This window comes from Harmonia axyridis, chromosome 6 (assembly GCF_914767665.1).
Source record: "Harmonia axyridis chromosome 6, icHarAxyr1.1, whole genome shotgun sequence".
Classification (NCBI taxonomy): Eukaryota; Metazoa; Arthropoda; class Insecta; order Coleoptera; family Coccinellidae; genus Harmonia; species Harmonia axyridis.
The window spans coordinates 39061796-39074546 of record NC_059506.1 but is presented as its reverse complement, the minus strand read 5'-3'; the positions used below and the strand labels follow the sequence as shown (position 1 = coordinate 39074546).

At 39.3% G+C, this 12751-nt stretch overlaps 1 protein-coding gene across 2 annotated transcripts in view; it reads right to left on the bottom strand.

Moving 5' to 3' along the window:
* Window positions 1-12751, bottom strand: part of LOC123683335 (voltage-dependent T-type calcium channel subunit alpha-1G) — a 194780-nt gene that overhangs the window by 179441 nt on the left and 2588 nt on the right. For both annotated transcript variants that reach the window (XM_045622310.1, XM_045622309.1), the window contains exon 3: window positions 2033-2174. In XM_045622310.1, coding sequence (XP_045478266.1) covers window positions 2033-2174 — 142 coding nt within the window. The remainder of the gene's footprint in view (window positions 1-2032; window positions 2175-12751) is intronic.

Sequence of the window (12751 nt, the reverse complement as noted above, 5' to 3'; positions counted from 1 at the left end):
GTGCTCTCCACCACGACGACGAGACGTCTGAAAGTAATCCGAGCGTGTCTTGTAATCCGGGCGATCGTTTAACCAGATGTCGGCGAGGCTGAGGCCAGAAAATCGACGTTCGAAGCGGAAGCGTCTCGCCTCTGTGGTTTCCGAACGCTCGTCCTGGACCAATTTACGCGAAACGGGGTCTGCACATCTGTTTTTTCTGAATCGATGTTAGGGGAGATATAACTCTATGTTCCTGCCATTCACGGTATACTTATCCTTGAGATTAATCACAGAACATAGCAGAAGTTCCAGAATTATTCCATTCAAAAACCCAGATGTTATAATCATAGAACCACCACCTACTGATATATTCTCCATCATAGAGCCATAATGATTTTCTTCCCACCAAATGGCCCTGGCTGTTTCGCGAAAACCAGAAACATCCCCTAATTTCGGCTCACAAATAAGAGCCATAAATACTTACACGTGTAACTCCGAATTAACCTTATTCCGGATTGCCAAATTCTCGGTCGGTTAAATAGATAACGCAGTTATTTAAGGGTGCCATAATAATGCAAGGGAGGGAGTTTATCTTTCGAGCCACTATATAAACTCCACGGGAAGCAAGCAGAGGGTGGTGCTCCAGATATCAGGCGCAGGGATGACTTTAAGTGGAGAAGCTCGCACGTATTTCTAGGTATTCCAAACACGTCTTTTGAGTTTGCGTACCTTGTTTACCGTTGAATATTAATATTTGCACATTGAAGGACTTAGAATACCGTGCTGGTCCTTCCTAAACCAAATATATATGTTAAACTGTTTCTGATAATTGCTAATAACTGAAAAAACATAATAATATATGTTTCGTTAGTACACTTGCCATAAAATAAACAAAAACGCCTTTCATTGGTCCGGAACCTTTCTGGGGTATAGAGAAACGCATCTAAAAGAAGGAGTCATCCCATCAGGAGTTCTTTAGAACTCTGGAACTCTCTGGAACCAGTTCCAGAGTTCTAAAGAACTCTGGAACTGGCAGGCGAGCTCTATATAATGCAAAGATGAAAGCAATCTCTTATGAAGTAAATCAATTAATGTTAAGTTGTTAATTGAAAATTGCATATTCCATTTAGCGAGTCAAAATAGTATTGTCATATATTTGTGTAGTTTTCTTTGAAGTAAATTTTGCTAAAATTTGAACTCTTGCAGTATTTTCCTTCCCGGTTCTTCAATCCGCATTCAATAAAAATAATTATAAGTGAATATCAAACATTCTGGTCCTTCGAGTCGAAATTATAACAATCTGTAAAAAGTATAACAATACAGACACTCACCCATAACATAACCAATAACGTGGGCTCCAAACCTAAATCAACGCAGAAAGAAAATAAAAAAAACAATACTATTCGCCAAACCAACTCCTGAATAAGTAACAAATAATAAGTGCTTCTGCTCAACCTTAGATTAATCCTTCATTGCGGAACACAGATGTCGGACGGGCGTCTGCAAAATTCATCTTACCAGAAGTTTCCCGGCAAGACGAATCCGCAAGAGATATGAACCAGTCCGACGACACATGTGCCCCTTGAATTTTTAATAAATACACATGCGGAACCTACCCCTGGCACGATATAAAATTCATATTCCGTTGAATCTGTACAGACTGCGACGGGCAATAAACATCGATTCGGTGTTCCGTATATAGCCCCTAAATTGAATTCCGAATTGCGTTCATGAGAGAATTCGCACTCGATTGCATATCGGAACGCAGCCCTTCGCGTTTTTCATGTTCGAGGGGAATCGATGGAACCGAGCGCCTTCTATGGCTTTTCAATCAAAGTTACGAACACAAACACGCTCTGTGTCGACGTAGACGCGAGAGTATTCTTTTTCTTCTCTGGTAGATCGAAGTAACGTGTTCGGCCAAAGGGTGGTTAACTTTGTTAATTATAAGTTCGCCGAGTTGGCGGAACGCGGAGTTGGTTTTGTGATTAATATTGTAACGCTCAACTTCCGAGCATCGATAATAAATATTGTTTTTGTATAAAAAGGATATGGATTCGAGATGAGGGCCAAGCACCAGCTCCTGGGTCTCGTGGTCTGCGACAGGTACCGCAGGGCTATGGGCGCTATCCCAGGATATGGCAGATTCGGATCTATTTCTATGCCACATGAACCAGCTGATCCTGACTCAGATTCTGGAAAAAAAAACATGTTTAGTCCTTCGAAATTCAAATAGTATACATATCAAGAAGGGTTCATATATTTTATTGCTATATACCCTTCCAAAAAGGTTAAAAATGGTTGAATTGTTCGATCAAAATCGTTGCAAGTTGTTTTTTTCAGGAAATAAAAATAAATAATGTTCTGCTTTTACAATGGACGTACAAATAACATCCATATCTTCGTCGGAAATGTGGCATGAAAAAGCATAGTAAACCAAGAGCATGTAATCTAGCAATAACCATCAACGGAACGCACTCCCAAAAATTGCCGAGCTCTATGGTTTCATTGATAACTGACATTTCTCGTAAACACCATAGATATAAATTTCCTCTGTGTAGACATTCCGATGATGGAAATGTGCTCTTCTTTTTAAATTGGATTTCTGTTCGCGTCCCATCGAGAGAAGTTATTAATACTCCAATTCGGTGATCCAGGGTGAAGATTTCTTCTCGACAATCGGATATACGGAGGAACCCAGCAACATGTGCGTGTTTATTTGTTTGGTAACCCGGTTAGCTTGTTATTTCGAACGATATATTATAAATCAACGGGAGTTTATGTTTCCAACGATGTGTTAGTGTACGAGCTATCTCGGCCGAAATTTAAATCGGCTTGAAAAGATATATTTACTGCACAAAGAGCTTCATAAAGACCGAATCTACTGACTTAGTTGGTGTTTATTGTTAAGCGGGTTTATGTATCGACTTTTATTGAGTTTTTTCGCTTTGTGTCTGAGGTTACTGAGAGAGGATCTGATTTTGTCGGTTGAAAAAACTTCGTTGGCGGTTTGAAATTGATCGCAGGAATAACAACATCAAACAAACGTAGCGATTTGTCAGACATCCGGCGATTGCATTGCCATGGATCATTCGATTTCAAACACTTCGATATTTAGTCAAAAACTAGTCTGCTAGTGTGAGCAGTTGGAAAGGAGCTTAAATCACATTTTTTAGGTTGATAAAGTTGACATTTTGAGCTAAAAATCATGTTTGAATTCTTCGTTCGATTTGTGAATATCTCATGCTTTTTTACGGGGAGGGGGTGGCGCTGAACTACCACCCCCACATAAATTCTCATAAGAAAATTGAACATATAAATATCAATCTTAGAGCGGAGTTTAGGTGGACACAAATTTGCATCCACTGCTTTTCTGCTCAACCCTATACTCTTCCACTCGTCAGTACTAGACATAGAGTAATAAACATAGATAGAGGGAGTGTAAGCAATTTTTACATGTCCCCAACATGGTAAGATTACGTTGTCGGATTGTGGTATATTTTCAAATCCACAATTTTACTATATCGTTATGAATGTATATTATATTGAATAAAATATATTTTTCGGCAACCGTCCGGGAAATGCTCACTTCCCGGACGCTTTTTTCTGAGAAAGAAGCATTTCCCGGCCTAGTCCGGAAAGTACGTACTTCCCGGACTAGGCCGGAAAAGAATCATAGAATCCATAGCAACCGAGATAACGGCTGACAGTTCATATGAAATTAGTTGTCAAAAATTTGCATGTTTTTTGATCGCAATCGCAATAAAATATGGAAAGCAGCAGCGATAGTGTTATTCTACATGGTTGCCGAAAAAATATTGTACGCAACACGCCCGAAAATGGTTTTTTTGGACTCACAGACTTCCAGGACTCGCTTACGCTCGTCCTGGAATTTTGTCTATTCGTCCAAAAAAACCCTATTTTCCGGACTTGTTACGTAAATTACTATTGTTTGAGTAATTCCCAATTGAATATGCAAATTTGAATATTTGGAATCCGATATTTTTCCTAATTGTCGAATTTATAATAAGCAGAATATTCATTATTTTCTGTATCTACCTGCTGAAATCCAAGGTTTGACAACTTTTGCTCTCCTAGTGTCATGGGTTATTTCACGTCGTTTGGCGCGCTTGAAGTTGTTTTCTGAATATTTTGTATATTTGGGTATTTATTTCAATATATTTCGTGTTAATATGAAACGTTGATTCACTATGGGACATAAGAAGTGAGTTCTTTGTGTAGAAACTCGCGAATTGAGTGGAATATCGTATCACTGATATGTTTTAATTTCCGCGCGCTTCATGTCGAATTTGATAGTTCATGTTGGGGACAAAATTTGCTTACTGAAAATGACATATACTCATTTTATCTATGTTTATTACTTTGAGAACTACTCTAATATAAAACAAATTGAAATAATGAGTGAGAGAATTTTGAAATATTGAAATGTAAACGTAACACTCTCAGCACTCCAACTCCACCAAGAAAGCCTCCATTCTCTCAAAACTGGAAACGTGTAAAATTCGCCTCGTTTTTCCGTTTGACGACAAGGCACAGAATCGACAGGGTGGAGAACAGTAAAATCCGGTAAGGGCCTCGTTCCGTTCCTTCCCCGTCGAAGTAATGACTTTCGGCCTGTACGCCACTATCTACCTGGTTCCGGATCGCTTTGATGTAGCCGTTTCTGCTAGCAGCGGGCGCTTTAATCACAGATTGACGCCCGGCCTCTATTCAATAACCCAAAACAGATGGCGGGACTTCTGGAAGTGCGACTGTGCCAGCCGGATGATTTATTAACAACAACGAGGGGACGTCGAACTGAGCCCGGAACTCCAAAAGGGAATGGATTAGAATGGCCCCTTGGAAGTGGAGGAAACTTACCCGGTAATTCCGGGCTCTATTTATGTGAAATATGGTCAGTAGGGTCACCTGATCCGGAACTTGGCCGTTCATAGAAATTCATGATGGGTTGTCCAAAGTTCGTGGTCTCGTTGTGTTTGGACATTTCATCGCTGGAGTTAGTTTTTGAGTGGTAACTCTGTTTGGTCTTTCTTTGCCTCTTAAAATGAGACGATGAGATGTTTTATCGATCAAATATTACGCTGTAACCTTGAGTGATTCAATGCTGTAAGGAGTTACATCCAACGCTAGAGTCTCTGGCTTCGGAACCAAGTGCCAATATAAAGGGTGTTTTTTTTTAGAGCTATAGAACTTTAAATTGCAATAAAACAACGATGGATTATTCGATTGACATGAATTTTATTTATCCGCAAGATAATCTTGTGGCATTACATTTTAAATATGATTTCTGGCATATGACCGCCACGGCTAGCTCGGATGTAGTCCAATCTGGACGTCCAATTTTCGATGACTTTTTCCAACATGTTGGAACAACAATGTTGTCTTTCAAATGGTCAAGGGTTTGTGGCTTATCCGCATAGACCAATAACTTTACATATCCCCACAGAAAGTAGTCTAGCGGTGTTAAATCACGATCTTGGAGCCCAATTCACAGGTCCAAAACGTGAAATTAGGCGGTCACCAAGCGTGTCTTTCAATAAATCGATTGTGGCACGAGCTGTGTGACATGTTGCGCCGTCTTGTTGGAACCACAGCTCCTGGACATCATGGTTGTTCAATTCAGGAATGAAAAAGTTAGTAATCATGGCTCTATACCGATCACCATTGACTGTAACGTTCTGGCCATCATCGTTTTTGAAGAAGTACGGACCAATGATTCCACCAGCCCATAAAGCGCACCAAACAGTCAGTTTTTCTGGATGTAACGGTGTTTCGACATACACTTGAGAATTAGCTTCACTTCAAATGCCGCAGTTTTGTTTGTTGACGCATCCATTCAATCAGAAGTGCGCTTCATCGCTAAACAAAATAAAATAGACGTAGTGCGCGATACGTATTCCGCACAGAACTATTAGTTTCGAAATAAAATTGCATTATTTGCAAGCGTTGTTCAGGCGTGAGCCTATTCAAGATGAATTGCCAAACCAAACTGAGAATAAATCACTTGACTGACAGCTGTTAAATCGGTCGCCATCTTGAACATTAATGCCAACTTAAAGTTATATACCTCGAAAAAAACCACCCGTTAGAAGCGCTAAGCTTCCATGTCATCGAATCGAAGTCGATATGGTATTGTCGGAGGAAAATTAGGCACCACTTCCAATCCATCGTAGACCTTTCAGTTTAGGAAAATTTTCAACTCGAAATTTGAAAAAAAAACCGTAAAAGTTGAATTTCTACACAATAATCGTTATATCTTTTGAAATATTGGTCACAGCCCCATCAAATAAAGACGTTTTTATAGATCCAGCTGTGATCTAAAGCATGTTGAAGTTTCAAGTCCGTAACATGCCACAAGGAGAATTGGCAGCCTGGAGAATATTATCAATGAAATCCATAAAAAAACATAAAAACACCGTAACATCCCTGTACCCTCCAATCGCAAATGTTCCGAGAAGGAGTATCCAGGACCACGGTAGTACAATCACGGTATATATATATTGTATTCATCGACGTTTCCAACTGTCGAGCGCGCACAATGCCCCCATTGTGCACTGACTGACACCCACTTCGCAGTCCTCAGTGCGAGCCATGATGAACCCAATTTTCGCGTCGAAAAATCGAATAAATCATAGAGGGCCTGGGGCCCCGAAAGAATCGAACTGTATCGTAAAAATGACGGCTCTCTCGTGATTACGGCCCATTGTGTACGAAAGGCGCGAATTGAATTTTTCCATTCAGAGGGAATAATTGGGCCCTGGGAACGACGAACAGCATCGCATTCGACAGATTGCTCGTCTGGTTTTAACGTTCGCCAGTTTGACGAAGGTTACTCTGATCCGACTGGTTGTGGACTTTACTCATTGCTAGCTGTCAACGTCAATACATGTTACTTTGACTTTGACTAGTTGTATCGGGAACTTACTCTGATGCTTCGCTTGAGGTTTCGAGAACTCAGGATTGGCCGGTGGTGACTCTTCGCATGCCCGAAGGATGGCATTGCATACTGCACAATACTCGTCAGAAAGGCATCGCTTAGGATAAAAACCCAATCGCTCCTTCTTCTTCTTCTTTGCGTGCCCTATCCGTTCCGGACGTTGGCAATCAACATGGCAAGTTTTATCTTGTTCGCTGCGTTTCTGAAAAGTTGTATGGATGTCTAGCCAAACCACTTCCTGAAATTGTACTACCACGAATGTCTTCTTCTACCCGGTCCCTCCTGCCTTCCACTTTTCCTTGTATTATCAACTACAGTACTTGGTATTTGCTGTTCCTCATGACATGTCAGAAGTATACGCTCTCATAGTGATGACGTCACACACCGCCATTTTAGTTCTCCTGTCAGTGTTCGGAATCCAAACAAACAAATTGTCATTCAAATTAGTACGGTGTCGTTGAAGGAATTGGCTTATTTTGATAAATAAGATTATTTAAGGAACGATTTTACTTTTAATTGATAGACAGAAGGTACGAGATTAATGCCAGTAAGTCCGAACTTGAAGTTCAACTAATAAACACGACTTTTTACAAAATCAAAATGATACAGGATTCAAACTTACTGGTATTAACCTCGTTCCTTCTGTCTATCAATTAATACTGAAATCGTTCCTCAAATACTCTTATTTATGAAAATAAGCCAATTCCTTCAACGACATCGTACTAATTTGAATGACAATTTATTTGTTTGGATCCCGAACACTGACAGAAGAACCAAAAATGGCGGTGTGTGACGTCACACTAATAGAGCGTATTAAAGCTTTCGTTGTTTGATGGTAAACACAACTTTCTTATTCTTTTTCATTCTTCTTCGCTCCTTACAAAGTCAAAACCTCACAAGCACTATTCAAAGATGTTTCGAATCCTCACCAAATAAATCGACTATAAAGTATGACTTCATTGAACTACACTCTGCAGTAATAGACCTTATTCCTTACTGAAGAATAAAAAATTGAGGGGGATATAACCCTTTCATCCCCCTGGGTACCTCAGTGGGAAGGTCCTAAAAACTTGAATTATTCTGGGTAGATTCACCTCAATTTAGGTTATTACTTATTATCAACAATACGCTCCAATTTTTTTTCCACATTATGTAATTATTTTTTTTTATAAAAGGCTGGAATAGTACATTTGAAATGTGACACTTTACCAATAGTGTATATCAAATCTTCAATTTTTGGAGAATTCCCCAAAAACGCCACACTCTGAACGCGTATTACCCAGCGCGCCGTGTGAAGGTGTAGTTTCAAAGTTAATCATATTTTAAAAATAGACGTTTAATGAGGTGCTTCCGATATTCCACACACCTTTTACGATCCAGTAAATCGCCCAAAATCAACGTTGCCGCGTGTGCTGGATATACGACTGCTGAAACTGCTGCGATTGGACGATTTACGTCCGACCTGTCCAATTGGGAACGCAGTCAAGCCTGGATTCATAGCGTAATTTGAAGAGCTGGAAGTGGAGGTTAATTTGTCAGGTCGGCCGACGTTCCGTAAATATGGGAAAACGATCGCTGTTTATTCAGGGCCTAAGATTTATCTTGTCGGCTGGAGTTTGTTCTGATGATGGGGGGTCAGACGCTTTAGAGAAGTTCTGGAGATTTTTTTCCCCAGCGGTGTCGCTGAGAATTCGAAATAGAACTTTTCTAGTTCTCCTAACGCATCACTAACTCCTCAGGGCAATTTTATCCCTCTGTAGACAGAACACTGCTGATGCCTAGATACTTAACTTTATTATACTGTGCCCAATGCAACATAAGAACGTAGCAATAAGACTTACATAGAACACAACTGGTTCTGTCCAATTCTTCCTGAGCTTCTGTGAGGTCTCCTAGAAGACCTCCAAGTAAAATTAAGCTGATTTTTCCCAAACGAGCATTGATTGATTATTATGTAACGAGTATCTTATATGGCTTTAAGGAGGCTACAGAAGCAGGCAAGATGATTCCTAGTTTTCTCTGATTACTTCTAGCCCAACGCAAGCTCCAACTTCCGCTACTCTCTCAATTCATTCTATTCAGAGCAAGTTGACCAACTTACATGCGTATACCTATGTAGCAAGCTAAACAGCCAAACTCTTGCTGTACAAATGTCTAGGGCCTGGATCCTACTAATTTATTATCGATTGATACGTGAATAATCGGTACACGTTTGGTGACCGCCTAATTTCACGTTTTGGACCTGTGAATTGGGCTCCAAGATCTTGTGATTTAACACCGCTAGACTACTTTCTGTGGGGCTATGTAAAGTCATTGGTCTATGCGGATAAGCCACAAACCCTTGACCATTTGGAAGACAACATTCGTCGTGTTATTGCCGATATACGGCCAAAAATGTTGGAAAAAGTCATCGAAAATTGGACGTCCAGATTGGAATACATCCGAGCCAGCCGTGGCGGTCATGTGCCAGAAATCATATTTGAAATGTAATGCCACAAGATTATCTTGCGGATAAATAAAATTCATGTCAATCGAATAATCCATCGTTGTTAAAGTTCTATAGCTCTAAAAACCCTTTATAAGTAGACACACCAGGTTTTCTATGCATCTTAGGCCAGTCCCTAATCTTTTTGATGCTAAGGCTTCTTAGGATACTGTTAGATTTGCAACCCTCTTGAGGAGTGTGCATTAAAATGAAAGATCTGAATGGTCGCATTTCTGAGAGACTGAACCCTAGACAACCAACCCCAATTATCTAATCTAATCTAACACAGGCGGTTCAACAAAGAGACAACGATTATGATAATGACATTACAATACTGAGGTAGGAACCTCACTCACTGATAAAATTAAGTGTTATTGGAGATTTTTACTGGTGGGGCTCATCTCCCGGTCCAGAGAACCCGATCCCTCTGGAAAGGGGAACGTCTAAGGATAATTATTCGCTTCATTTAATCGTCATGAAATTCCATACCGCTGTATAGCAACTGCGCCACGCTCTGTCGGAATGCCGAGACCCCTAATATCTTCTCGAATTTATGCCTAACGGACCCTTATTCATATCATCCGGAGTATTGCATTCCCGGATTTAATTTAGGGGATGCGCTGTTCCGGGAATTATCGACAAGGGATTCGATTCGACAGAGGGCTCGATTAGGTGTTCGCTGGAAAAATTGATGATGTGGTATTGTACTTTTATGTACTTGTCCAGGTGAATTCATTGCCTACAGGGTGATATTTTTCCTGGAACAGTGCCCTCTTTTTTCCTCCAGAACTTCTTTTTGGTTTCTTACTGATAGTTTAAAAAAATGTGAAAAGAAACTTTGCTCCAAGACTACACTTTTTGGTTTCTTGTAGTTTTGTCGTATCTGATACCGATTTCTAGAAAAAAATTTCAAACAATTCTCTTGTAACCCTCAGGATCATCCAAATTATTATAACGATCCAGTTAGTAAGCTGCGATGAAAAAATAAATTATTAATTATGGTACTTATTTACCCAACCTGAAGCGAAGATTCGAAAACAAGCGAGTTTTCGAACGGATGATTGTTGAAATCGCCTTCTGCATCGAGTATTAGACGATATTTTTTCTATTTCAGTCGAGTTTTGAGAAATATTGTCGAAATTCAATGAAAATTTCAGATTATATATTCTAGTGACTTTTGTATTGTATCTTAGCTGTTGGTGTGACTGTTACGAAAATTGACAGATTACGGAATTTGAATTTGAATCGTACTTTTTAAATTTTAAAATATTAAATAAACTGATAACATACACATAACACATAACAAATAAAATAAAACGAAGTAATTTCCACTATATTATTTAATTGTTAGCAACAATTGTTTCGCCACACTGTGGCTTCATCAGCCTGATGAAGCCACAGTGTGGCGAAAACAATTGTTGCTAACAATTAAATAATATAGTGGAAATTACTTCGTTTTATTTTATTTATAATGAATTTCCGCCAAGTAAGAACCGAATCCATTAAATAACACATAACATACACGTATACTTAGGAAAGACAGTTCAGGTTGTTCCTCATATCACTGATGCTCTACAAGAATAATAATTTAATGTTTATTTACTATAAACATAAAAAAATTACAGAGGTATGTATTTCACGAAATATTTACCTGTGCGTAAACCTAGAATGGGTTGAGAGAGTAGCAAAGATACCTGTTTCTTGGAATGGCAAGATACCAGATGTTCGTATTATAGAGCTCGGTGGAACAATTGGAGAAATTGAGAGTATGGCATTTGTAGAAGCTTTCAGGCAATTTCAATTCAGAGTTAAAAGAGATAATATATGTATTGCTCATGTTAGTTTAGTTCCTCAGCCTCGTTCTACAGGTGAACACAAAACTAAACCTACACAGTCCTCTGTAAGAGAGCTAAGAGGTTTAGGATTGTCTCCGGATATCATTCTGTGTAGATCAGAAAAACCATTTGGGCATAGTGTGAAAGAAAAAATATCAAATTTCTGTCATGTAAATCCAGAACAAATTCTAAGCATTCCAGACTTATCTTCAATTTATGAAGTACCTGTTTTGATGGAAAACTATGGCATGATTGAATACCTGAATGAAAGATTAAATCTTGGTATTGAATCATTTTCAGAAAGTCACCGAAACATGAAGAAATGGAGGAATTTGGTGAAACAAATCAAACATTTGAAATATGAAGTTAAAATTGATTGATACAGATTCGATAAACTGCTATAATAATCATCACAAAAAAGTAGGACTACAAGAAACACCCTGTATCTTGAAAAGAAAGCGTTTGCGAGCCGATATTTATAGGACTTTTTTTCTTAAAACTCCGCAAGAAATCTTTCAGTTTCCTGTTTACCTCGAATCCCGGAACACCTTGTATAAAAAATATTTCAAAGTGACCCAAATCAAAACAAAAAGACTATGGTAACAAAATGGCGAATGCGCTAATCGCATCTTATGTTCTGTGATTACATTGCGTCAGTTCCTGAGAAATAAATCATATTTTTAATCTTTGAAATCCATCAATCGATTTCTTGAGCTAGTAGGATTTTGAACTGAAATAAATAAATTCTTGATGTTCTCAAACTGTGATAATCTCAGGAGACTTTATTTCTGTGGTTTGTTATTGGTATAAATAACAAATGAATATCTTATATGTAAAATTAATTTCTTAGTTGCTTCTATAAAGGCTCAGCGAAAATAAAACGAATATCAACATTAGTATACTAAGCAGTGTCGGCCGAGGTTAGTGTCTGGATAGGTGACCGCTAGATAATAGACAATTGTAGCTTTCTTAGATATCAAAAAATTTCGTGCAACTAGGAAAACTTGAAACGCCGAATTTACGCGACTGAAAAACGATCCGTCCCTGCTTCAACTTTTCATCTTTCCCTCTCGCATTGTTTTTCCGAATATTGGATCGAGTTTCCCGAGGCCGTAATCCGATATCGGCCAAAGTTACAGGTTCCTTTCTTCCCGAGTCTCGCGGGTATCGGATGTGCCGCTTCTCGGAAAAACCGACGCCACGATTTTCCCGATTTTTCCGGCCGCGGTTTTCCGCGCCGAGCACATCAAACGGACACAAATCTGATTTTATGCAATTCCGATCCCGCCGCGAAGAGAAGTTTCCCGGTCCCGGGGGAAAACTGGCTGGAAAAATCGGCCAGAAATCTGAAGATGGCCGATTGAAAACGGGGGATCGAATTGGATTTGGAACCGCTGAAAGGGGGTTTTCGGGAATTTGATATTCGGGACTCTGTTTCAGATGTATTGAAAGCAAACGAGAGCAGGGAATAATTCTTTTTTCTTTATTTCAGTA